Source organism: Melopsittacus undulatus, chromosome 9 (genome assembly GCF_012275295.1).
Source record: "Melopsittacus undulatus isolate bMelUnd1 chromosome 9, bMelUnd1.mat.Z, whole genome shotgun sequence".
In the NCBI taxonomy this organism is placed as follows: domain Eukaryota; kingdom Metazoa; phylum Chordata; class Aves; order Psittaciformes; family Psittaculidae; genus Melopsittacus; species Melopsittacus undulatus.
This window is the reverse complement of record NC_047535.1, coordinates 18,614,130-18,641,981: the sequence shown is the minus strand read 5'-3', so window position 1 is coordinate 18,641,981 and position 27,852 is coordinate 18,614,130. Positions and strand designations below refer to the sequence as shown.

Genomic DNA, 27,852 nt, shown 5'->3' with positions numbered 1-27,852 from the left:
ATGATAAACTACCCGTATTGGAGCACAGATTTCTTTGGCATCCTTTAAAATGTAAATCCTGTCAATATTTTAAACTTTACATAAGTATTTTGCATATCAATGTGCAGTTTTAATAGCAATGATGTGTATTTTTGTTTTAGTAGACTGAAGAAGTCACCAAGTAAAGTGTTGGCTGATTCTGATGATGATGAAGATGATGATGTCAGTACGGATGGTGACAGTCTCTGTGAAGTACCTTCAGGAAATAACTTTTCAAAAGATGATGATACTAAAATCTAAATAAGTATTGATGTGAATCCTTGAAAGTACTGGAAGAATAACATGAATTATTAAGAAACTTGGATATTCCAAAAGCCAAATGACATAAAGGGATTTAGGAGTTGGGAATATAATATTTCCATCCATACTGTGCCATTTTCTCACTTAGATCTCTGCTGTTTATTATGGAAAACAGGAGTGCATTATGAAGCAGGTCTAAAACACAGAGATAACTGCTACTGAAAAGATGTGATGTTTCACTTTGGAAATGTGATTTTGCTAAAATTCTGCTTAAGTAAAAAGCCATCTGAAAGTAATTCAAAATTAGTTTGTAGTTATTAAAAGATTTTCCTTAAAATTAAGGAAACCACAAAAGATTATTTAATAATTGTAAGTAGGGGGAAATTATGTATAAAATGTAAATATTTTAAACCTAATCTTTTTATTGACTAGTACTATTTTGTAAAGTTTCAAATGTTATATAAATCAGATTCATATATAAAGTACTTAAATTTATACTGAATGCTATATTTGGATTTTACCTACAAAGAAAACAAATGAAAATGTATTCAATTTTGTGCATTACAGAGCCGATTCACAATTCCTGAGCCAAGAAGTACCTTTGCATTTTTAAACCCATGCAAGCTTTATTGTATGTATTCTGTATATTAGAAATCAAATGTTAATCCTGCCTGTGGACTTTAGAAGGAGCATCACATCTGCATGATGAGTGTGGTTTGCCTACAGCTTTCTTGTAAATTTTGTTTGGAAATCTTTCTGTTCTTAGCAGGGAAGAGTGAGATTGAGGTCAGTTATTACTTGGCATCTTTCATTTCCTGAAATGGGCTTCATACTGCCAGAGGCAGAACATTGTAGCCCTGCTGATTTGAGGGCATCAGGACAGGCTTATCCTAAAGTCTCTAACAAGTCCCACTTATTCTGGTAAAATTACTTGTAGTCATTGAATTAAGTACATGCTTAAATCTGTTCATTAATTGATCCCAAAAATTTATGCAGTTGGCAAGAAATTGCACCAGGGAAACACAAAGCATGTAATCCGATTTTTCTTTCTAAGCTGTTCTTGACCATCTATTTGTGATGTATTCAGTATGTGATCATATATGCAGATATATATTAGTATTTCAGTTTACAGAAGTATCTGCATTTCAGGTGATCCATCTGTTCAACAAACTTTGAGGGAAACTAAAAAAGAATTGCAGATTTTATTTCAAAAGCATTTTCAATTTTACTGCTGTAAATACTTTTTTTGCTATTTACATTACACCAGACTGGTTTTGCTACTTTGCAAGTACAGAATTCTAAGGAAAAGGCACTACTGTGTAATTTTGTTAAGAAACCATAGATAAGTCCAATTGAATGTGCTTAGTGAGCACTTTTTTGTTGAATGGAGCAAATAATTGTGTAATGTAATTGTAAAAAATAATTCAAGCTGAAGTTGCTGGGAGCTTCCATTACTCCCAGAAAGGCATCTACTAAAAAGGATGAATTTAACAACTCTGAAAGTGAGGCTGATAGACTTGGTTACAGCAAAAGTCCTGACAATGGCAGGAGCGATTTTCATACAGTTATGTGGAATGAAACTCCTGCCGGCAGGATCAGAAATACTATTAATGCATAGCAGATTACAGACTCTTTTGCCCTTTAATTCCCTTCAACTTGATTTTGATGGCTTGAGATACATGAGAAATTATATGAATGGCAGTTGTAATACTCTTAATCTTGTATATCTTTTCAAGTTGTATATATACTTTTTGGAGTACTCCCATTACTGTTTTGACAGTGCACAAACAGACTTTCCTCCGAGAAGATCTGAACTGTACTGTACCGACAATCATCATATAACCTGCTGTGATGTATTTTTTGCTGTTTTATTTGTATGTTTATGTAGGTTTAATTTTCAGCAGCGGATTCCAGTCTCAGTGCTCTGTCCTAATGTTCACAGACAGCTATTACTTCAAATCACTGGAAGAAAATCCCTAAATATTACATCTACCCCCAGTTACAGTAAACTGTAAAAGAAAAATTCACTTAGGTCTTTCACTTCCACTTTGTACGTACACGACTGAATATGCACAATATGACAACTGAATTTCTTACGGAAAATACATGTGTTTAAAATATAACAAGAAAATAATTATCTAGGAAATACTGATGGTGTAAAAAAGTTTCTGCATTTTCTTCTTATTTGGATAGTTGCTTTCTAACTAGTAAAGCAGGTAGCACATGTAATATCTAGAAGACTCCTTTTCTCATCTGAACTTTCACTATAAGGTTGAAAGAGGGAGATGCAGCTTTGCAGACTCCTAGTGGGAGATATCCTGCTTATTAGATCTCCCCCTCTCTGTCCTCATAAAAAGAACCAGTCTTTAGTTTGTTCATTTATACTTGGCACTGGCATTTCCTCTTTGGAGTTCTCAGACAATATGATGAAAATCAAACAAAATCTTAAGATGTTGAAAAAGATATTTCAGCTCCTTCACAAAACAGTTGGTAGTTCAGTTTCTCAATAAATGCTAGCTGTGACAAGAGTAGGGTGTAGATTTTGGAAAAAAAAACCCCGTTGATAATAGTTTAAGGATGTCTTATTTGTTCACACCATCTCATGGTAGTTTTTCATCAAAACTCATTTCAAGGTTTAGTTTAGAAAAATATTCCAAATATTTCTATGTGATCTATTTATAAATTAATTTCAGAAGTTCTTGACCCAAAACAGGAAGCAAGAGGGAGAATATGTGAAGAAACGTGGTTGTGAGACAGTCCCTAGAGGTTTGTGCAAGCATCAGTTTCTGGTGTATTAGACATGGCATTCTGGCATTAGACATTGAATTCTGAGCTCTAGGGACCTTCAGTTTTCTTTCATGATATCGTAATATCTCATAAACAGACCCGAGCTTTTGATACAAGCCTAACCTGGTGACTTGTGTACTGGATGCTTCTCTCTCAGGGTAAGTAACCTATGGTGAACAATGAACTTTTTGTCCTCTCTGGGATTAATGGCCTTTCATATCCCATGGAGGTTTTGACCATTTTCATGGTGACAACTTTTCTATAAAAAAGTATTTCCTTCCCATTGAAGTTCTATTCTGTCTAAATATACATATTCTTCAAACAGCAGTGTAAAATTAATGTTGCCATATTCAATTCCTGACAATTTGTGCCTTAAGAAGACTTGAATGGTCATTTGTAATTCCTGGGTTTGAGAACCAAATCCATGTTCTGTTTTGAGGATTTTCATTAATCTGTTACACTCTGACAGATTCACTTCATATTCTGAGCCTACTTTTGTAGATTGGGGAATGCAGTTTAACTTCTACAAGAGTGTTTTGATGTTTTAAACCACTGACATTTGCCAAATGTTCCAAGATCTTTCAATGGCAATTGCTGTACAATGCAAAATATGTAAATGTAAAGCAAGCAAACAAAATACTTCTGTCCTTCAAAGACTCCTCACTCACTGTCCAACTAGTAAAATTAAGGACATTTGTCACATACATTGGATTTTAATGCCCTTGAGTTTGGAAGGCGTCTCTTTTCATAAAAACATTACAGTCTTTAAGACATAATATCTTTTTAGTGTATAGAAAAAAATAAAAGGAAAAAGTCATTCTCTTCTTGCTGTCCCCTCTACCTGCTTCCTTTGCTACACTTTATTTAAGGAAAACCCTATTATATGCAAATACTTTTTTAGGTCAGCATTGTCAGTTGCCTTTTATTATTCAATCACCAGGCAGGTTCACCCTCCCTGTCCAAATGTAGTTAATCTTATGGTGATTAGACTATAATTTGTTTATTAACCTACATACTCCTCCTCTGATTTATTCTCATTCCTCTCAACTTGATTGTTAAATAATTTGTTCTGATTTATAACTGATTTTCTGAACTATTCCAGAAGCCATGTACATTCCTCATTTTTCACAGACCAGCTGTGTGTTTTGCTGAGTGAGCTATATAGTGCAATAGCTTCAGCTTTTTGGCCTCTTCTGGATCATGCAGCATATTTCAGTAATTGAATGTTGATGCTTTTAGCTTACTGGAGCTTTCTATCCTGTGAGTAGACTACACATTTCAGCTGCTTAATTTCTACCAATTGCAGTTATCAAGTAACATTGCAAAATGTTCAAAAACTTTACTGAAAGAGCAACATTCTTTAGAGATTGCCAGAACAATTTATTTGTTCTTTTTTGCATAAGGTGCTGAACAGGTTACTTGTTTAACCCCCTGACCCTACTATATAGCAGGGAAAATTTCACTGTTACTTCAAAATTTGTGAGCATTGGACTACTGAAAAAAAGGTATAGATGTAAATAGAAATGGAGTGGGGTTTTTTTTTGTATTACAGGTTTTTCTTTCAACATGTAAGAAAAGAAAGACTAGAATGAAAACTATCAATGGCATAATGTGAAGTTATGGAGAAAATACAGATGGTGTGAAAGATGATTGCAGGGCGCAGTTCTGATTGATTTATTTATGGCCTTCCATTCACGTTTCTTAAAGAGTCTGGTACTAAACGTTGCTTAAGCCATTTTAAACCTACAGACATGTAATTTGGGCTTGGATGGATATAAGGTTTTATTCCCAGGGAAAGCCTATAAATGTTAAAGATCAGGATGGTAGGGAGTACATTGAAGTAGTGCGCATTGAAATGCCTGTTTCTTGTATACATTTGCAGAAGAATCCAACTGAGGCAAATGATAGTGCTGAGAAAGGAGCAGCATATGTTTCTGATACTTCTGTGTGTGCACTGTTAATGCAGACTGATTAGCTGCATAGCCCTGTGCAGCATGATAGTTCTGTTTTGCAAAAATGCTTTCAGAACCTTCAAACCATGGATACCCAAGTGCTTGCCAGTATCAGAAATACATATTTTGTGTCACATTTTAGCTTTATCTTTTTTTTCCAGAAAGAAATTGTGGTTCTGAATTTTCCCTTGATTCGGTTTTTGTCAAATATGTATTTGTATTTACTTAGATGGGGTTTTTTGTGAGAGAGAAAGAAAATATTGTTGCCTTGGAGTGGAAAGAGATGAAACTCTTTGGGACTCATCCCTGGGAAAATTCAGTCTGTGTCAGAAATGAAATTTACTTTTCTAGAAACCAGTATTTGCTGTGCTTTAACCAAAACACTTGAACAAAATTAAAAGTATACCAATCTCAGTCTCATCTATATGGAGCTTTGAGCAACCTGGTCTAGTGGAAGGTGTCTCTGCCCATGGCAGAGAGGTTGGAACTAGATGATCTTTAAGGTCCATTCTAAGTTTAATAATTCTATGATTCTATACTACAGAAATCACATACTGGCAGCCTCAGCCAACTCAAGTTGCAGGTGTCAGTCCTTATCTCCCAGGAAAACAAAGGCCATACTGGGCTGAGCACAATCAGCTATGTGGCTGTCAGAGGTGAGCTTCCCATCAACAGCTCAACTCTCCTATGCACAGCAAATACTGTTTAAGGAAATGAGACTCATTGGGTATTTGTGACTAGAGCATGCAAAAGCAAATACCTGTGCACGTATACACATGCTCTGAAGGCAGAGATGGGTATGCATCACTGCAAGTGCTGTATCAGCTGATTTGGTGCCTGCCTGAAAGCATAATCCATATTTATGTTTAAAATTGATACACACTTTCAGTGGCTACAGTCACACTGTGCTTACTGTAAATCTTTCTCAGCACAAACCACCTTCATCTGAGTTCTGGCATTTTCTTGGATATCTGCTGTGTGAAAGAGCTTTTTGACAGAGGCCTAAGAAGCCTCTTAATTTGTCTAAACAAATTAAAACAAAAAGGAAAACAAAGGAAGCTGAACCATCCAGAGAAGACAGGGTGGTCTAATAGTTGGAAGTAGAGCACTGAGAACTAGGAGGATTCTAATCTGTTTGAGCTGCTGCTTCAGTCCTTGACCTTCTCGTGCTTTTGTCAATATGCCTAGTTTATGGAGCAGAAAAACAGGCCTTGAAAACTTGATGCTGTGTCTATGTTGAAATGTCCTGGATAAAAATACTAGAAGGAAATGCTGAGGATCTGACTTTTCAGTGAATCTCATTTTTCAGCATACCTGCTTTTTGTGCTGTGTTAGCCCTTTGCCCTGCAGTGTGTGATATGCTGCAATGCTTTCCTAGTAGGGTGCTGTTTTACCTGCCACGTATATGAGATTGAAGGTCTGCAGTAACTGGCAGGCTCTGTGGAGTATCTTTGCTGCAGAACAACATCCTCAAGTCTAGATTTCCTTGCTATACGGGAAGTTTCAATTTTATTTTTTTAAATAATGGTTAATTGTATAACAGGTAGAATGTTACCTATGAAAAGAGGTAAGGAAAGAATAAAGCATAGTCCAGTAAAACTACGTAAAAGCTGGAACATGAGCCAACCAAAGAAAGGAAGCCTCCTGAATTGGGCTGTTTACTTTAAACACAGCTCACTGTGTTGTGCTATTTCAGTACATATTGTGTGTGGTATCCAGCTATTTTTAAGATAAGATCAAATTCACAATTCAGATCAAAATGTCTCTCCCAACTGTGAACTTCTTAAGCATTACTAAGAGTCACAATGGAAGACCATGGTCTGTGTGGTGCTGTATGTGATACCACATAAGGACAAATATTTGTCAGGATGTCACAAGGGCTGTCTGAGCTTCCTACAGAGCTCAAGAGAATTCATCTCTTCAGTTTGCTTGGCAAACCAGTTTCCTGGTTAGGAAACCTTTTCAGATGGACTAAATTAAATAAGCATTGTGGGATAAGCAGAGAAGATAAAAAATGAGTAAGAAATAGGGCCACATATGAGGGGAAAAAAATCTTTGTGGATGTTCACACGATTCCTGTATTCATGTACCACACTGGTGCTATTGGTGTGGAGCTGAGATGGCAGAAGAAAAACTGCAGTCTACTTAACCTCCTTTTGTCTTTTGTCCTTACTGCTGTTGTTGGTTTCTCTATTAAGTGATTGTGTTATAGTGGCATTGGGAAACCCCTGCTCAGTAAGATAGTCCTTCATATTCTCTGCAGGAGAAAGGTAGCTGTAAGTTTGTACATACCCAACAAGCCAACTCAGAATGCTCCCAAACTCAACCATTTGTTTCTAAAATTAAATAGATTCCATATAAATGCATGTGTATGTCAGGAATTAAATGTTTGCAATATAATTCCTGTGGAATTACTTTTCAAGACACTGAATTTTCATCACATGTCCTGTGACAACTACCGTGAAACAAGCCCCAGCACAGTTCCTGCTGGGCCAGCTACTTACCGCACAGTAGCTCTATGAAGATGCAGGTGTCTTAGGACTACAAATGTGTGGTGTGCCTTCTGACATGGTTCCTGGCTGACAGTTTTTCTTGCACTTCTCATCTGAGGTCCATCCTTCATCAGTGACAAGTATAGACACTGCTGGAAAACCCAGTGCATGGCATTACATGCACCAAGGCAGAGGGGTAGTGAGGAGTCCTGACTGCCAGACTTTTGGAGAGTTAACATTAGCTTATTCACAGCAAAAGTGCATTCCCAGGTGCTGACAGAAAGGTGTGGCTGCTGGGACATTATGCTTTTTTGGGGCAGATTTGGAGTTTGGAAGTGGAAGGTTGTTCTTTGTTTTGATCAGAGCTAAGAAAAAAATAAGACCAAAACTGGGCTTGGGGAGATTTCTCTCCTGGTTGTGTTCTCTAGGTGTCTGTTAGGTCTTCTCTTTCTTGTGGGTGAAATTTTGAATACATGTATGGGATTTTATTTTTGCTTACCTCATGTCCACAAGTAAAGTGAGAGGCAGGCAGTATCTGTAGTCCGCTGTGATGATGTCACCAGGCTGGTACGACAGGAAATGTCATGATGTATTGTGGACATGACATTAAATACCCGTCTTTCAGCTTATTTGAGCGAATGAATGAGCTTTCTGTACTTCTGCAGTTACCCCACACCTAGTGTCTTCTTGTAATGTGTATTCACCTGAAAGGCTTTTACTGCAAAGCTTCACAAGGTTGTTTTCAGGGAAGGCAGATGCTTATGACTCAAAGTGGGATGACACAAACCTCAGGAGCCTGTGTATAAACTGCAACATCCATAGACGTCCATGTGCCATCAAATGAATGACAGTAGTTACATGGGAAGGGTGGTACAGGTGGCAGAAGGAGATAGAATACCTGGAAACTCATTAGGGAGTCTGTCTAGCTTTGTTCTGCATGGTGTCAAGCTTGCTACCAGTGCACAGGATGCGTAACTCCTAGATAGAGTAGATCTCCACACTGATTACACAGACATGTATCTCCTATAACTGCCAAGCCAGAAGCATCAGATACCAAGTAACTGAGCTTTGATACCACAAACCTTTATAAGTTTTGTCAATTTAGCTTCTAAAGAATATGAAGATACCAACCAGCCACAGAGCATCCTGATGCTACCCACTACACTAACTGCAGTTACATTTCCCTGAGGTATACATGCAGCGGCATACTGCTGAGCACCAATGGAAGTGTGCATGGCTGCCAGAGAGCAGCTGTGAGGCCCTCTGAGGATGCTCTGCAATCAGGTGCAGAGACTCAGGTAAAAAGCAGTACATTTTAACTTTGATTGGGTCTTTATCCAGAGAGTGCAATTGTTCTCATCACCTTTATAATTTTTACAAAATTATAAGTAATATGGAGGAGGAAAAGGAAGATTGATACTCATAAGTTTTGCTGCTCCTCTGAAAGTTCTGTGTGCTTGGCAGAGCTTGACATTTCTGGCTCTGGAGGGATAAAAAGTAAAAAAGGATACAAAAAGGGGAAAGCTGGTGCAAGTTTTCTGGAGTGTGGAGTACTCTTTCCACGGAAAATGTTCCAAAGCGTTAAGCATGGGACCTGTAGTTGTGCGTAAAGTACCTCAGTGGTCGCTCTTGCCATGCGAGGCAGGGACGCACCCCGCAGGCAGCAGCAGAGTGCGGCAGTTCCGGTGCTGGGAATGCCCACCTTGGTTTTGGAATGCTGCAAATGTGGGTCTCATCCTTATTCTGCAGATACACTTTAATACATCTTGAATTGTGTTTAATGACATAGTGCCCCCTGAATAACATCACCGTATGTTTTTTTTGCCAAAATACAGGGGTTTGTCATAATCTCACACATCCATGTGCTAGTCACCACTTCCCAAGGGCATGATAAATTGCCCAGAGGCACTACTGCCTTTTGTTGCTGGCATCCTTCAGTGTAGTGAGGGCTGCAAAATTCATCCCTCTGCACTGCTAAGCAGCCAGGGAGTCCTGCTGTGGCTGCCATTGCAGCTGAGGCATTGCATCCTCCCTGCTGACCTGTGTTAATTGTCCCCTAATAGTTCACCTTTTGTCTTGTTTTCCCAAGCAGCAACTGATGTGGAGCTAATTGTGATGCTCCCTCTACAAAGAGGGTTCATACATACACTAACCTAGAGATTGGCAAGCTAAAGGTTATCTCGAAGCTTAACTACTGAGATTGAGTTCCTGCCAGAGTACAAGTTTGTTGCACTGCTCAACAAAGATCCTTTTCAGTACAGAACCGTAGACAAAATAGCATTCAAGATATTAAGGTGCAGGAGGTGAGTTATGTGAGAAGGGGTATGGTGCTCTCCTAGAAAAGTGCTACTGCTGTAAGTACTCAGATGCTAATTTATGACTAAGAGGACAGAAAAATGAGTGGTCCGGAGTCTGGAGAAATTGATTTAAAAAGGACAGAAAGCATAGGTAATATCTGCTCTTTACCATTTTGCAACACTGTAGCAAGGTGACAGTCACTGAAATAAAACAAGGAAAATCAGAATTTGTACTTTTTTATGCAGCATGATTAGACACACTGGTGCTGATGGTGGTAATTTAGTTAGAAATAAAAGTTCGTAGCTGGCAAGAATACCCATTATTCATGAAAACATGTCAGCAGGAGTTACTAAACCTATAGTTCAGAAAGTAAGCCGGTCTAATGATTAGAAATCCAGGGAGATATTTGGAGAGAGTGGGAGGATAATCAGCATCTTATCTCCTGTGAAGTTCTTACATGTCTTTCTGAAACAAGAAATCCTGACTACTGACAAAGATAGCAGCTCTGATACAGTCTGGGCATTTGTATTACTCTGCATAATAGTGAGAGGCAATATGAGGTAGTTTGTGACTATGGCTGGATAATGACTTCACAAAAAGAATTTATTGGAAATGAAGCTGTCTTTTACCTCAACATTTTAACATTCTCAAAAAAAAGATTTTCAACACCGCCCTAGACCTGGGTTCATTCCACCTAACTTCAGGCACTGACCTAGGAAGATGTCAGCAGTGTAGGAAAAGTACAAGCAGGTATGTATGTTCATGCTTTCATTAAGGGTCTGGAGAGTTTACGCTTCTTGTGGTCTTTCTCAGATATTTCCATTTGTTTTTTTCATCTGACTTGAGAGACACAAGGATGTTCTCTCACTGGAAGCATGATTTGTTTGATGTTTGCTTACTGGAATATAGATCAACACCACACTAGTGGCCAGCAAAAATACTGTTTGTGTCATGCAGAACATGACATCTACAGACTGATTAGTTCTGAGCAGTTACATTTCACAGCATGGGCCCTAGGAGTTCCTCCATTTTTCCAGAATTCACAGAGAATATGTGTGAATATATATATTCCAGAGAATATGGTGAAATGTGTGTGGTTTATTTACTGGTGCCTACACCAGTCATGTCATCAGGTATCTGTAAAACTTTATGGATTAACAAGACCACAATTTCTGCTTGAACAGGTTGCCCACTTTGTATCACCAAGCTTTGTACAAAATCATGCTGTTCTAGCCCAAGGGAAAACTGAGAATTTCTATGCAGGGAAAACCTTTCTGGAAGGTTTTAGGTTAAAATGATCAGATGATATTTACCAAAAAACAACTAAAAATTCAGCCAAAGCAACTGTAAGTATCTAGATCACATGTGGTTCCAGGAACAGTGGAATTCAAGCTGTATCTACATAAGATGATCAGTGAATTACAACCTTTGCGTTGCTGTTGCAAAGTGGTTGCTGGTGCCCAAACATGTTAACTGAAATGTAGCCAAGGAATCTGACCTCTATACTGCAGCTTTTTCTAGCATTGTCAGACAAAGAACACACTAACCACAGGCTGAAAACTTTCCAGGTTTGATAGGATCTGTGGAAATTGTGCCACACCTGTGGTATTAATAGAAAATTTAATAAACAACATCATAGGATCACAGAATGGTTGGGGTTGAAAGGGATCATCTAGTTCCAACCCCCTTGCCACAGGCAGGAACACCTTCCACCAGACTGACCAGGTTGCTCAGAGCCCCATTTAACCTGTCCACAGAAGGTTAAAAACTGAAGAAATTGTATAGGATTTGTAGAAAAATTGAAAGACACTTGAATGATGCCAGCAGCGCTATTTTGGCAATAGAGAAACAATCCTGAAGCTATTTGGTTAACAATATGCACTCAAGAAATCTCTGGATGAGAGCCAGTAGCAAGCATGCAAAAAAAACACCACCTTGTTTTGGGTATCCTTAATGCTGGTGGTCATCTTAATGTGTGAGTAGTTGTACTGCACTGCAAAAATCTGTGTGAAATATGAGAGTTAATGTCAGGTTCACATCAGGCTCAAATCTTCAGCCAAATATCCAAATATATTTAAATGTTTATTTTTCTAGAACCTTCGATTGCTGTCAGAGACTCACATTTATGCTGAAATGTTTCCAAATCTGAGGGTTAGATTCTGTTTATGGTTACAGCAGATTTATGCAGAAAAGGCATACCATTAAACAGGAAAATTTGGACAACTGAAAGTGTTCTAGTTATACTGATCTTTCATTGCAATTTATGCCCACATTGGCCACTGCACCTTACATAAACCAAGGAAAGGAAAACTATTTCATGGAGAAATCTCCAACGTTGTCTCCCTAAGGACTGGGATAGAAATGCTCAGCAGGAATACAATTCTGGAGGGCACTTCGATGATTTTTGTCCAATGTTTAATTCTGAAGGATCTTTTTCTCTTAAGTATTTTCTCTCTCTTGTTAATTCATCAAAATACTAAATACATATGTTAAAACAGGAGAACCTCAAAATTGATAGACTCCATAACTCCAGTCTTATGAGAAGTGGGAAATGCACCAAAACTCCTTCATAAGTGCTTGCTACCCTGTCTGCTTTCAGAATGTTTTGGTGAACTTTACAGTGTCATAGGACAGCAGATTGAAGATTTTGGAGTGTTTGTTTCTCCCCCAAATGTTTTACTCAAATAAAACAAGCTAGAAAATAAACAACCATCAAGCATTTTCAATGTATCCAGTGCATGCTATTGATAATATATTTAGCTTCTGTTCAATGTCTGCAGAAATTACTGGGAGTTTTGCTATTGATTTTAGAGGGAGGAGGATTGGGCCTTGTACTAGTATATTAATCATTTGGTAAATATTTCTCTAAAAGGTAGGAATATAGAAATTTCCATCAGCAGAGTGATGGTCTAACATCCTGTTTTCAACAGTGGTTAATTCCCAGGCCCCACAGGAAGGCAAATCCCCTCCTTTCCTTCCCCCATGTCTAGTATCAGTTGTGTCACAGGGGACTACTGTTAGTCTCTGTTCATTGCTAGCCATGGGGTAAACCTCATTGATAGCTCTAGCTGATTTCATGCTAGTTAACTCACTATTTTGTCTGACCCAGACCTGGTCCTGTGTACTTATCTATGTATCTCTTCCTATAATGCTAGTAACTTTTTTGTTCCGTGACCTGCAGCAGCAATGGATCTCCAGGTTAATTATAAAAAGCAATATTTCCTTTGTACTACTTTAATTCCATTAACCTACATTAATATCCAGAGCACCTCCATTTACTTCTGAGTTATAATCAGACAGATGCTAGTAAAAATGAGAGCAGAAGTAGGGTAATTGTCTTTTAGTGATTATTTTTTTTGTGTCTTTCTGCTCTTGTTCTGGAGAAGGGAGGTGTTCCAGACAGGTCTGTTTTAAGCATTCCTTACTATCCACACCTGTCTTATATCTGATTTTTTTTTCTTACATTAGAAGAACACTGCAGTTGTAAAATCAGCAAGTTTAAGTTGTACTAACTAAACGACTTTGTTAATCAACTGTCATGCATGTGACTGTGTACGTATGCATTTTAAAAAAGCTTTGCGAACTACACTTCAGCAAAGCTAATTGGAAAAGAACACCCCTTACAGAAGCTTCATTTTGGAATATATAGAGCCCTATAGTGCTCACTTTGCATTCTGAAATAGTTACGCAGAAAAGAAACCTACAACAGGGAAGAATATAAATAGATCTCTTGAGATATACCATTTCTGTTTCCTCCTGCCAGGTGAAGATGAGATTCTGCCCACGCAACCTGTGTAATATGTGCCCTATTAGGCCAACTGAAGGAGGCCATATAGAATCTCATGTGTAACACAGTCCAGCCACTCTGGTAGCCTTTCAAGCTTTCAGGTAAATCCTCTCAAAGATTTCCAGAGGTGGGAATGGTATTTTATTAATGTACAATAAATAAACTTCTAAAAGAAATAATTTGGGTAGGTCAGAAGTGCAGCAAAATGCTGCGTGGTGAAGTTACAAAAAAGCAGTTAATCATTCAGGGAAATTTAATTTTCAAGTTAATGTTAATGGTACCTTTTAAAAATCTGTATGTACAAAATATATTATTAAAATTAATTTGGGCAACTAAAAACTTCATCAACAGCATGGCTTAAAATCTTTATACAAAGGCATGACAGTAGTACTAGAGACAGGGCCAGGCAACTGAAAGAGTGAGATAAAATGGAGTTGAGTAATGTGAAAAAGAACTGGCCTTCTCCAGAGCCTACAAGAGTTTATCATACTGTGCATGGCTTTCTGTGTATGTTTTTTCCCTGTGTTTCCCACGGATTCAAGTAGTTGTGGTAGGCACAGTAAATTTTAGGCACATTTTAAAATCCAGAGAAAGCAGAAGAATTTCATGAAGACTTCTGCTATCCAGATCTCTTGATTGGAATAAATTTACAGCATGAATCAAAACCTAATGTGGGTGAATGAGACTTTCAAGTCATTTCAAAGGTCTTTTGAACAAGAACTCACTACTTCTTGTGATATTCTCTGGAGAGGGAAACCTGATGGGAATAGTTCAACTGCCAAAACAGTTTACTTTCATAGTAGAAACTTTAATACCTGAATTATAAGTGATATTGCAAACTGTTGTTTTTTTTCCTTTTGTATACCAGCCTCTGTCACTCAAAAGCCACAGTTTATTTAGATTTCACATTACTATCAAGCAGGCAGAATAGCAGAAAATCCTGCTCCAAGGATTTCCCCAAGTCACTGATACCAGCTTAGTCTATTTCAGTCTGCAATATTTCTCGAAAGTGCTTTCCTGGAATAGTTCGAATCTCTTGCTCTGTGATCAGGACTTGGAAACATGCTTCTCTCAGCATCATTCTTGCTAGCTGGATGATGCACTATATGCAGGTGAAGGAAAAACATACTCCTCCTCCTGGGTTGAAGCTACCTGAAGGATGACGCACTGGAAATCTGGGAGGGGCCATCCAGGTTCACAAATACAGTGTGTGACCAAATATATAAATGGTTAGGTGTGTGAATCTGTTTCCTTCCTAGGTCTGGGCCTATCTTTAGAGGGCATTTCCCTAAATAATATTTAGTTATTGGGATTGAGCTATTAGTAAGTACCTTTAACTACTTAGTCCTCCCTACATTCCCTCCTAATTTTTCTGTATTGATTATAACTTAATTTCTTCTTCTATTATTGTAATGACTTATGCACAGTCATAAGTCTGAGGAAATGGGACAGAGGAAATGGGACAATTCTTGGTGACAGGATAAGGAAATTTCATTATACTGAGATAGGTCCCCTAGAATGCTTTTTGGAGCTGGAGGAACTAAAGTTTTCCTGATGAAAGTCCCCTGAAATCAAAACCAAATATGACCTGGTATTTTATGGTTAAAATACCTTCCTGTCCACCTAATTTTGTTTTTATAGGACTTCTAATAAACTTCTTTTTAGTATATAAGAGGAAGACAAATGATAGAACCAGATCTTCCACTTGTACTTCACAACTTTTATGCACAGCTCCCTGTGCCTGCCCAGCTATTTTTGCAAAAAGGCAGTGGGCTGGAGAGTCATTATCTGCTGAACTCCCATGTGTATCATTCTGAGATGGTGAACGTGGAGGTCTTGAACAGATCTAGAACAGGAGGGAAGCCAAACCACCAAGAACTGTAGCATCTGTGCAGCTGCTCTAGACAAATGCCTGGTTGCGTTGTTGGTTAGAAAAATGTTCCATCCTTTGCCCTGAGGCAGGGCTGCAGTCAAGTGCTTGCTATTCTGGACTTCCATCATAAAATAGAGCTGAAGCAGAATGTAGTTTTTTCCATACATTGTTCCATAGTTTTCTCCATTCTTCCTCTTTTATCTTTCCTCTGCTATGGAGAAATAAAGGTGAAATGTGTCTCATCTTCCCCTCCTTAAGCTAAAAGAAGTCCATCTAATACATGGATTTCCTGTCCTTAATGCTCACACTCCCTGAAATATGCCCATTGCTTACACTTACAGAAGAACTTGCAATTTATTTCTGCCTCTAAAATTTTCTAATTTCCTGCCACAACAATACTGCAATCAGTCTTCTGGAAGAGATCTATCCTTTGATATTATCTCTAGGGAGGGGAATATGATTTTAAATGCAGTTAGCTAACAATATAACTGTGGTGCTAATGGTGGGGCGTGCCTGTTTTCTACTCTCCTACCTACCTTAACCAGTTCAATTACATGACCTGGCCAGGTCACACCCCAGTGTGAACAATGCTGCTGCTCCTGTGCTGCATTACTTTTACATGACATTTATGCTGAACTGTCCTGCTTGTGTGGACTGACTAAACCAAAACCTGCTGCTGAAGAATGACTGACAGGCTTCTAGCATTGCACATGTGTCTCAGGCCACACTGCTAAGGGCTGTGACCCAGTTGTTAACTGAATTGGAGACCTACATGAAAGAGGAAATGGTGAAGATGAATCAAGGGGTGGTACTTTTTTCTGCTGAATCAGAACTGGAGTAATGTCCTATATGCTTCAGCAAAATCTGAAGTGATGCTACTTAAATCCCTAGGATTTTGTGATTAAAAAATTATAGTGCTATTTTTTTCATTCATATGTGGCCATATTCTTGATAAGTTAAACTGTCTTATATTGTCTCAATATATTTCTTAGTTGATTTTAGTAAAGTCCAAGCTTTTATTTTTTATCTAATAAAATAAAAGCCATGACTATGTATAAATGCTCCATTCCTGGCAGTGTTCAAGGCCAGGTTGGACAGAGCCTTGGGCAACATGGTCTAGTGTGAGGCATCCCTGCCCATAGCAGGTGGGTTAGAACTTGATCTTAAGGTCCTTTCCAACCCTAACTATTCTGTGGTTCTGTGATTGTTTAGCAGTGTAATTATTATGACTTACAGGCATGCTCAATCAAAACCCCTCCCAAATGAAGCTAAAAGTATCTTTTTTTTCCCCAAAAAAAAAAGCCCTCATAGTGCTTTGCAGCCTTCTTTAAATCTTGGCAGTAATTTTTATTTTATTATTGCTTTCTAACAGTCTGAGTCTGCAAATCATAGCTACCAGGTGAAATCCTCATTTTTCTAACTGCTAGATGCACTAACAGTGTGAAATACACTGACATACATATATATTCATAAAGGTACATGGCAGAATCCTGATACTAGTGGCTTCAATGGACCTGCTGATCTTGCCCAGATACAGCTTTCAGTGACTAACCCATTCTCTTTTGTCTTTTCTGTCTTTTCCAGAAGAAATGATGGTGCACATTAAACTGTGCCACTTATTGAGCTATCTAGCATTTTGTAAATTTATTGGCATATGTTTAAAAAGTATTTTGAGAAACTCAAAAGGAAGATGGACTTTAAGTAGGAAGCTAGGAGAACAGTTAAAAGCAGAAAACACTAAAATAAACATTTATTTCAATTATAGTCTGTGACTCTACATTATCAGTAAAAGATGGAATCATGCTGTTACTGCAGGTAACTCCATTAATTTCTGTTTTTATTCAACTCAACCATAACTGAAATAATCACATAAAATGGGTACCAAGGGCTTTGCAAAATAAGATGTATATTCTGCATTTCAAATTCCTGGTGTGGAACTTCCTAATTACAGATTTGTGTATGTGAGATCAGCGAGGGAGGCTCTGAGTTCATGTAGTAGTCCTGTATTAGCCATGTCTCCTTTCCTCTGCTCTTATGAAACCCCACTTGGAACACTGTGTGCAGTTCTGGTGTCCTCAACATAAGAAAGACACAGAGCTGCTGGAGCAGGTCCCGAGAAGAGCCACAAGGTGTTCAGGTGACTGGAGCGCTGCCTGTATGAAGACAGGTTAAGAAAGTTGGGGCTGTTCAGTCTGGAAGAGAGAAGCTACATGGAGACCTCATAGCAGCCTTCCAGTATCTGAAGGGGGCCTACAAGGAGGCTGGAGAGGGACTCTTCATCAGGGACTGTAGTAACAGGACAAGGGGTAATGAGTTTAAACTTGAACATGGGAAGTTCAAGTTAGTTATAAGGAAGAAGTTCTTTACTGTGAGGGTGGTGAGGCACTGAAACAGATTGCCCAAAGAAGTGGTAAGCACTCCATCCCTGGCAGTGTTAAGGGCCAGGTTAGAGCCTTGGGTGATACAGTGTAGTGTGAGGTGTCTCTGCCCATGGCAGGGTGTTTGGAACTGGATGATCTTAAGATCCTTTCCAACCCAAACCATTCTGTGATTCTATGTATCAAGAGCGTTAAGTGACAGGAAACAGTTTATTGATAAGCTTAAGAAGTGACATGAATTTGGGAGCTCAAATGCTAATATGTGTCTCTTAACAAGCTCTTTCATGACCATTAGTAGGCTAAAATTTTCATGCTAGCTGTAATGCCAAAAAGAGAGAGCTTCGGAGTTATACGATGCTGGGCTAAGTCTGTGTCTGTAGAATACAAGGGTGAAAACAGAAAAAAATAAACAACCCAGCTCTCAGGAAAAAATAGGTGATCAAGCCCACAGTTCTTACTGAGTCTGGTTCTGAAATCTCTTACATGCCTCTGTCCATTTGATAATCTCTATTATAAATATTTTTCATGCTTAAGGATGATGAAGGCAGAATAGATTTTAATCCCCCTGGAAAGTCAAGGCTATTAGAAGTTAATTATAACACCTTGTTTTTGAAGGAATACAAATGGGACTTTATAACCTTAATGACCACAGGTGTGAGTTCAATTCATAACTCTGCAATTATTCCCAAATCCCTCAGGATTAATATTCCAGTTGATCAAGTGCTATTGGGACTTTTCTTCTTCCTGTGGACTCTGTCAGCAGTTGGCATGGAGTTGCAGATGAGATCTTGATGAAGAAAATCAGTCTTTTATCGTGCCCATATTTAGACAATTTGTTAAGGTAAGACCAGGTTACCCACTCCTGCAGGAATTCTTTTATGATCTGCTATCCTTTGAGGGCAGACCAGCTTCCTACTCCATGTAGTCTATACTGTTGTCCATCTTGTGACCAAGGGCTTTTCATATAAAGGCCTGTTGACCTGTGATATCCTGTTTCACTTTTCTCACAGCATAATGATCTTCAGGTCTCCTGGGAAGAAAGCATTTCAGTAATGCTGGTGGTGGAGAACAGGGTAGTCTGCAAAAAAATTAAGAAGGTAGCTACATTTAAAATTTCTTGCAGTTTCCATGTAATTATATTAGCTGTTTCATAACAACTATTGCTCTAGATACTCATACTGTAGTGTCATCTTGTTATTAACCTGCTGTGTCTTTGGATCATTGCATTCACAAAGCACTAGCAGGTTTTGAACTTGAAAGCTCAGCATCCTGGTCAAATTATGTTCTGCCACTACACTGTATAGTATCCATAAGTGGTCTGTATGACTGTGTATATATTTTTTGTAGTCTGTCCAGCTGTAAAAGTGAGTAGAATGAATGCTGTTGTTTTAGTCAAACTCAGTTCTCAAGTAGTCATTTCCTTTCCATTCCTCCATCCTGTTTCTGTAAGCTAGTTCTATGTTGAAAAGACAGCATGAAATGCTCTCAACAGTGTACTGTGACCGTTGCAGGGGAAAAAAAGCTGTAAACTGTGGCAAATCTACATCAGACTGTATGAGAACCAGGGAGTTTCAGAGATCCTGGCAAAGAGGGACAAGTTGAAACCAAGCAGACATTTCTCCCTGATCTCTTAGGGAGTGACTCCCTGGATTGTCACTTCTTGGCTTAAGGCTCAAGAGGGGTGAGAGAAAAATACGCACAGAACTTGCAAGGACAAGGCAAGGACAGATGCTGGGCATGATTGCTACTTTCAGAGCAGAGACCTGTAACCTGCTAGAAGCTTCTCACCTTTACCACTATTGGTGGGGGGTCATGTTGAGGTGGAAAAGACAGTGGTCAGAGGTCCTGTCACAGGAGAGCTATCAAGAAAGCAAACCCACAATTCAAGGACCTGCCAAGTTAGTTGTAGATATATCTTCATGTTTTATAGCCCTCATAGCTTGCCTTCCATGAGTTACCCAGCTGCTTTTGAGAGCACTTAACACTCCTCATAATCTGAGTATGTGGCACCTGGTTTACTTCCAATCCATTGTTCCCAAGGGTAGGAAACACTAAATAGCCATTCCCCATTCACTTCTGCATATTGGTCATGCTCTTTCGTACCTCTGTTGCCCATTCCCCACCATTGTTTGTTTTCCAAGCTGAAGATCTCAAATCTGTTTATTCTCCCAGAGATCTGATTATTATGCCTTACTCTCTCATGCTGTAGTGCATGGGAAGGGAGGTCCTTCCCCAGAGTGTGGCACAAGTTTAATTTCTGTACCTGTTCTTAGAAAAGCAGCTCTCCTGTTTGTGCTTTGCAGTGACTAGACAGCCCTGTGTCCACACCTTTTCCCACAGGGCAAGGAAGTCGAGAAGGCACAACTTTTCACTAACCAGGAGAATCTCAAGGGTGTATGAACTCTTTCCCAGCTGAAACCAGCTAGGTGCATAGCGGAATTTAAATAGAGACATTTCTGCTCATCAGAACAAGCAGGAACAAGTAATGACTACTATTAAAGGACAGCCTAGTGGATAGATGACATACTTGTGAAGGAACATATTCCTGTTGTTGAAGATAAACCTATTGTTTACCTGTAAACCCACTCTGAAAAATGCATTACAAGCAGGAGTTAAGGCATTATTCATACGGAAATGCAATTGTTTGTAGGCACAAGACACCTTGGCACAAAAAAAATAATGTAACATGCAGTCAATATTGAACTGAGCAAAATCTAAATACAAGTAGCTGTTCTAATTTATTGGCCTTGAGCTATATTACCTTCCTCAGGTGAAGGAGAGATTAGTAGCTGGGGAAACAACAGGAAAGATGCTGAATATTAAATGCAGACTCTTCATTCATTCCTCTTGGCCTGGGCAATGCTTTCTTCCTGTCTTCTTCAGATCCTGGTCAGTGTTGGTAGCTCAGTATCTTGCCTGGGGACAAGGAACTGAGACACAGAAGAGGAACAGGCACATGGTACATGATGGGTGAGGCACCAGTTTTTCAGTGCAGTTTCCATTCTTTAATGCAAATTACTTCCCTCTCTGCTGCATTCTCTAAAACAGGATCCAGCATGATAATTAACATTGTAATGGGACAGTGCATAGCCATAACTGTGTTTTCTCACAGTCTTAATTATTTCAAGGTAAAATGCTATTACAGGTATTTATTCTGCAATTTCTTTCAAACAAAAGCATCTCCTTTGGTCGTAGCCCCTTTGATTGCTGAGGAATGTACTGCTCATGACAGATGCACAGGCTGCAGATGAAGATACTGGTGCCTAGGCCTGTGTTCAGTGGTGTAGAGTTATGGCATTCCCTTAGTCCAGATCCCGGAAGAGCTGAGCATCTGAAATGCTGAAGTCCACACCTGCAATCTGGCTCAGGGCCAATTGACTCTAGTGCACCAGACCCACCTCCTTGTTGGACCTTTGGCACTAAGGCTCACATTCACCCACGCACTGAGCTGCATCAGCTTTGTGCTTCTTATCCAAGGCTGTCTAGGATCTGTGTGCTTTCTGATCAACCTGGTACACGTTCCCAGAGCACTGCTAACAAACTGAAAGGCTTGAGTGGCTTATGAATTGCAGCTGTGGGAAGGAAAGGACAGTGTCCAGCTTTCCCATAGCACTCTCTGGTTAGAGCACTCAGAAGTGGGTACCAGAGAACGGTACTCAGTGGCCTTCAGTGGCTCCTCCCAGCCGTAGTCCCTATTTTCCACTGCTCGGGAAGAGCTGAGGGATACACTGATCTAGTCTCCTCTCAGAGCCCTCCTTCCCACGCCGCACACCCAACACCCAAAACTGCCGGGAGTAGAGGGGATGCCGCCCTGTTGGGACCTCAGCATCCCAAGGACACCTTTCTCATGCCGCGTCTCGCCCGGCTCCCCCTGAGTGGAAATCGGGCACCCCCGTAACACACGAGCCAGCGTGGGGCGCGAGTTGCGCGGAGCAGAGCCCCACTCTTGGCCCGCCCCCGCCGCGCAGCCCGGCCCCTGCGGCCGCCCGCGGCCATGTGCGCTGGGGCGGAGCGGCGCCGCGGGAGCCGCAGTCAGCGCCTGCCGCGGGGATGCTGCGCTACAGCTCGGGGCTCACGGTCACCGCCACCACCCCCCGGAGGCCACCCGGCGACGGCGGCCGCTCCCGGCGGAAGGTGCGAGGGACAGCGCGGAGGGTGGCGGGAGGTCCTGTGGACTGTGCGGGGCGAAGCGCCGGTTTGGATGCACACTCTCCACCTCTTCCTCCCCTTAGAGTTTTCCCTTGCTTATTTTCGGCGTTCTCAGGTGCAGCTTGCGGTGTGCTAGAGCACCTTTTTGGGCTTTCGTGGGAGGTGCTGGGAAATGAAGAGCTTTTGGGGTGTCCTGCAAGGCTTTTGTTAGTGCTAGTCCCTGGCTGTTCTTCGGGAAACCTGCGAGGAAGGTGTGCTTGTGTTGGAGACGACTTCCCCTCTGCTCTTCCTCCCCCCGCCAGCCCCGAAATGAGCGTTGATATTTACAACTGAGAACTTGCCTATCCAGGCTCTAGCTATCATGAGGAAGCTCACCGTAATGATTTAGACGGCAAGAGTAATTTCTTTTTATAATCGGCTCCTCAAATACAGAAATACGGTTTAATTATGTATCTTCTGTAATTTCCATAAATGAGATGGCTAATAATGCTGTATTAATCTGTTGAGAAACGCTTCTAAAAAGTTGTTAAAACTCTGGCAGCTACGACAGGAATGTCTCTACAGCCACCCTGTTTTAAATAGCTCTGTTTTGCTGCTGTAACCACACTACTGTCATTGTGCATGCACTTTCCACGTGTGAAGAAATGGATTACAAAAACTTATAAGGTTGTTCTTACAAAGGAATACAATCGTGTGACCATGATGCTTCTTGAATTATGTAGTGATTGTTTTGACACTCTGAAAATGCGAGTTCATAATTGAAACAGTGAGGAATGCCATGTTGCCATGTTTTACAGAATAACATGAGGGTCAGGCTCTTCTGCAGAAAAAAATCCTTTGCTTTCATAACAATGATATTGCTCATGTATGTGGAAAAATTAAGATGACTTGGTAATCACAGTTATGTTTCTATATATCTTCCATGTTCCCTTGCAATTTTCCTCTTTTAGTATTTCTTAAAGATGTTAAAGATAAGAGAAGTTGTGTTAAAGGTGATAATTTTCTTACTTTCACCCCCCTGATGTGTTTCTCAGGGACAGTGTAAAATGAACTGTATTTGATACATTCTCTTAAGGAAACTGGTAAAACCTAAACTGCAAATAAAACCCACTGGGAAGCTGCTGTTGCTTTTTTTAGTGAAATGTGAGTTTTCAAAAGAGGGGAGGAAGACAGTTAGAGTAACTGCTGAATAAATGGAAGATGTGTCACATTCCTGTGTGCCTGTGGTCACAAGAAAAGTGCTGTTTAATTGTGTGGGGAATCTCATAGCAGAGATTTCATAAATGAAGCAGGCTAATCAACAGATAAATGACCAAAGAAAGTACTTTCTTCTTTGCTTTTTAGGACTGACTAAGACTAAACATCTGCTCCTTTTCTGCTTTCACCTTTAAGGTCTAAAGCTAACATTGGGTCTTAGGCAGAGTGAATGATTTTGGGCCATTGAGCTGGTAGGTTAGCTGATAGTTACTCAACAAACATGCTACTCCAAACCATTTTAGTATCAGACATTAGAAATATCACCAGTGTTAGATTTGGGTGGTGTTTACTTTAAAGTTGTGTTGAAGCTAGATAAATATTGATCTAGCTTAATATCTAGCTCAGTATCTTTTGATGTCTTCCCTGTGGGGGTACTGTAAAAAATCTTAGAATGAGAATGGTTAGTAGAACAGATTGCACTTTTCTATTGCTGTACTAGTAACTTTGGTTATTCTATAAAAACATTGCTCATTATTTTAATGCTAGCTTGTTAATTATTTCAGTATATAGTTAACTGTGATCAATGGCTTTCTGGGTGCTTTAGTTTTTAGAATAGGGAAGAAGAGGCTGAAGAACATTACTCAGACTGAATCTGTCATCTCTATTTGTTCTAAGTTGCACCCTAGTGATTTGAGTAGGATGGTAAACATGCATGTGGATTGTGGATCTGGGCCATGAATTCTTAACATTTTTAACTAACCTAGATTGTCTTTTTTCTTAACTGCCATACTGCAGTATCTCTCGTCTATGTTGTCCCACTAGCCTCTTAGAAATTTGGTAAAAGTGTATGCACTCAGCAAACTTTAGCTGTCTTGTGGAGTGCTGGGCTGAACCTCCCAGCCTTTGTTTTCCTGTCTGCGTATTCATCTCACAAATGATGTCAGACAAGCTTTGGAAATACTGTTCCTGGGTTGTTGGTGTCAAAAAGCCAGGAGTGAATACAAAATGTTGGCACAATTAAGATTATTTATGTTGTTGGCTTGCCATAGCTACAGATGCTGCAAATCAAACTAAAGGCTAGAAAATCTGATACCCAGTTCTTCTACCCAGTATTTCTTTCTGAAGTTATTCTCACAAAGTTATGTCAGTGGCATAAAAGTGGGGTAGAAGACATACCTGTCCCTGGTTTTCCTCATTTGCTCTTACTGTCAGTCAGCATTTGAAGAAAATTGTATCACAACCTTTTCCCTACTTGGGGAGCCCTCTTTCATTCTCCTCCCTGTTTTCTCTCTGAATAACCCAATTTGTTTCTGGAGATTACTCCTTCATCTTCAGTTGCACATTATTCTGCCGCTGTTTGGCACTAAGTCAAGGCACTTCCTGTTACCATTTAATTTCCATTTTAAGGCATCACTGCAGGAGGGGTTTGCTCTTGGAGGAGTTTGCTGCAATTTCCATGTGAGCCTCATTCATTTGGTCGAGTAAACTTGCTGACAAATGTTACAGTGCGTTGTTTCTCCAGGAAGCACTGCATAGCAGAACAGCATAGGTACAGTATTCATAATTGCTTCTGGAGGTTAGAGAAAAAGGCAGTGCCTGTTATTTTTCCCTTCCAATCTCTATAGTGTTCTTGAATTTTAACAGATTGCTCTGTAGTTCTGTCCTTAGGTAGAGTACATCTTCTGTGGCTCAGGAGGAGCAGGAGTGAATGGCTGCTTTGTACGTTTACTGCTATTTCCCAGGGGATGCTGAGGAAGTCCTATTGTTGTAAGCAATTGCAAAAGTACAGCCTGTATAAGTTTGTCCTAGCGAGGAACTGGGTGGTACTTTGCCACTTCTGTACAAGCCTTACTGGGCATGGCTTCAAGGCTGGAATCGTTAGATGATTACAAATGCCACCCTTTGCATGGAACAGGCTGCAAAGTAAAACATTAAAACTTATCTTTTGTCAGAAATACTGCCAAAAATATGATACTGATTTGAGGTGCTTTAAAAGTAAGCTAGTGTGGAAATGAAGAGGGGAAGAGTGATTTTGGAGGTAATGGAGAAGGCAGTGTGAAAACAAAAGGCCAAGAAAAAACTGTTTAATTGGTAACAACATTTTGATCATACAGGGGTTTTAGTCTCAACAAATTACCACTATTAATTTGTGTTTCCAACATAGTTGTTGTGATTTGACTGCTATCTGCATTGGACTTCTTGATTTCCTTCATAGTAACCCTTTAACACATCAATTGCTGTAATATGACAGGCAGTCATGATTCACTAACTGCTGTACAGGTAGAGGGATAACAACTTATTTACAATCACTGTACTGTGTTTATCTGTAAGTATGTTGACTATAATTAGTCGCATATTGGCTAACAGGCAAGCCATTTGCCAGTTTCAGGGAATCATACACAATTCCATTTCTCCTAACTTCATGTTGCCAGGCATTATCTTTTCCTATTTATTTGAGGTATTTTTAATGTTTTCTTCTAACAATCCTTTCAATCCTTTTAATCCAGTTTTCCTTCATTTGAAATCACTGTAAGAAAAAGTTGGCCTCATCCGTCACTTCCTGCACAGCATAGCACAAATTGAGTTCTATTTCCTATTTATGGACCTGGTCTTTCTTTGTTTGCCTATATGGAGGAATGCCAGATTCTGCTTCCCTTCTTGTGGTAAACAGCTGTGTTTTAAGAGGGAAGAGCCTTGCTAAGCTAATGGGAAGAAAGAGCATAGGGAAATGGAAAATAAATAGGTGAGAAAAGGTGGCATTAATTACTTTATGAATAAATAAGCTCTGAAGTTGAGAAGTTTCTAATTAATACATCTTGATAACTAACTTGTAAGCAGGAAGCACCTGCAGCTTCTGCAGTTTATGGGGAGAGTGTGGTGTGCTCAGAACACAGCAGACAATCAGTGTCAAAAGCCAATGTGCAAGAATTCATCGGTTTAAAACACATTGTCTCAGAATTCTTTAGCAAATGTGAAAGCATAGCCTGTTTTATACTAAGTATTGGGGGGTTTATGTCACTTTCTCTGTGGCTTCTTGCTCTAGATTTGTTAGCAAATGGGTGAATGACAAATTAATGGTGAGGAGCCCACTGCACAAAAAGTAGCTTCCGCAAAAGTGTCTAAAGAGTAGCTTATATTTCACCTTGATCATCTTTATAATATGGACACAGCTAACGTATTTTACAGGAACCGTATCTGTGTTTCAGGACACTGTTCCTTATTGGTAGAAGGCCTTGCAGACCCGAAATACCAAACTGAGAGGAAGATGTAAAGCAATATAAAGTAGTATTTTTGAAATCCAGTTGGCAGCATACCAGTAGTCTAAACACTGTTTGATTTCTTGTTTCAACAGATTCAAAGAAAGGGTGGAATTAAAATAGTGAAGTTGCTGCAGGTGTTTGCAGGTATTTCTTCCAACTGCTTTTGCTTGGGAAGAAGAAAAAGTTAAAGCTTGTTGGTAAAGTTAAAAAAGGTACATACATTGTTTGGAAACGGGGAAAACAGGAATCCTTGTGATGCTGAGTAGTGGTCCTCTGAGGAGGTTGTGTTGTAAGGAGCCTTGAAAGTTAAGTCAAGTTAGCTTGATTGATATGAGAGACAGTTGGAAGAAGTGACTTATAAAATAGTAAAAATTGGGATCTGTGAAAAGTACTTTGCTGCTGTGCTCTGAATGCCTGTGAGCAGACAATACTTGTTATTTTCAAGGCAAGAGTAAGTGCTGTGGTGACCAAGACACAAGCTGTGAGTCTGGACAAGTGTGGCTGAAAGGTGTATTTCAGAGAGAAGGTACACATTGCACATGACTGAAGTAGGTAGTTAGGAGAAATGACAAAGACCTAGATCTGGTATGATTCTGGACTGTAGAAGAACAGTGGTGATGGCCCACAGTAATCATAAAAGAGATATTTTAGACATCTTGAGAAAGAGCCTTAAGAGGCCTGTTTGTTATCAATGAACAGCTTCAAATCTGAATTGACAAATTTATCATTTCATTATTTTCTGTGCTCTGCTTAGGACTTGCAGTTGTTTTCCATGTAAACATCTCATGAGCAAGTTTCTTGTATGGAATGTGTTGTTTGAAGAATATCATTACACCAAAGATCTCAGACAAAAGCAAGGCAAACTGCAATTGGGCATAGAAAGATATCAACTCTACTGGCCTCTTTCCTCAGTAGAGAATGGCTTTTTTTGAAATCAGATAGGAAACAATACCTCTTAAATTTTCTCTGAAGTGTTTTGAAGCTTAATTTTTACAAACAGCTTGTATGTATCAGATTTCAATAATATTCCTATTCACACTCAGTGGAATTGCAGTGCTAAGGTATCCTTGGATCAAATGCTTTGATACATATTGAGCAGAAAAGAAGCATTCACTCCGGAATACACATTATATTTCTAAATAATCCCCTTCTAAGATTAAAAGTGTGCTAAATCTGCAAACAGAACTGGGAAACTAGAAAATCATGTTTACTGTTCTGTTATCTCAGCTCTCAATGTCATTTATGAGTACATAAGAACATGTTGTTGATTTAAATGGATTTTTGCTATTTCAGGTATGTAATTATGGGGATGCCTTTGAATTATTTCTTGCCAGCTAAAAACCCCTCCAATTTAAAAAAAAATAATCTTTTGTCAGCTGTGAGGCAGCAGGTAAAAAATG

At 39.5% G+C, this 27,852-nt stretch overlaps 2 protein-coding genes across 3 annotated transcripts in view; both read left to right on the top strand.

The window, feature by feature from the left end:
* The window catches only part of CGNL1 (cingulin like 1), a 62,192-nt gene extending 59,767 nt beyond the window's left edge, over window positions 1–2,425 (top strand). Inside the window, exon 19 of one of the 2 annotated variants that reach the window (XM_031046133.2) lies at window positions 144–2,425. In XM_031046133.2, the coding sequence (XP_030901993.2) occupies window positions 144–279 (136 nt within the window). In that variant the 3' untranslated portion in view covers window positions 280–2,425. Of the gene's footprint in view, window positions 1–140 lie in introns of both variants that reach the window. The other variant, XM_031046131.2, reaches the window with a different exon arrangement.
* A 19,471-nt stretch (window positions 2,426–21,896) lies between these two features.
* MYZAP (myocardial zonula adherens protein) overlaps window positions 21,897–27,852 on the top strand; it is a 60,627-nt gene continuing 54,671 nt past the window's right edge. The window contains exon 1 of the mRNA XM_013128249.3: window positions 21,897–21,980. Within this exon, the coding sequence (XP_012983703.3) occupies window positions 21,897–21,980 (84 nt within the window). The remainder of the gene's footprint in view (window positions 21,981–27,852) is intronic.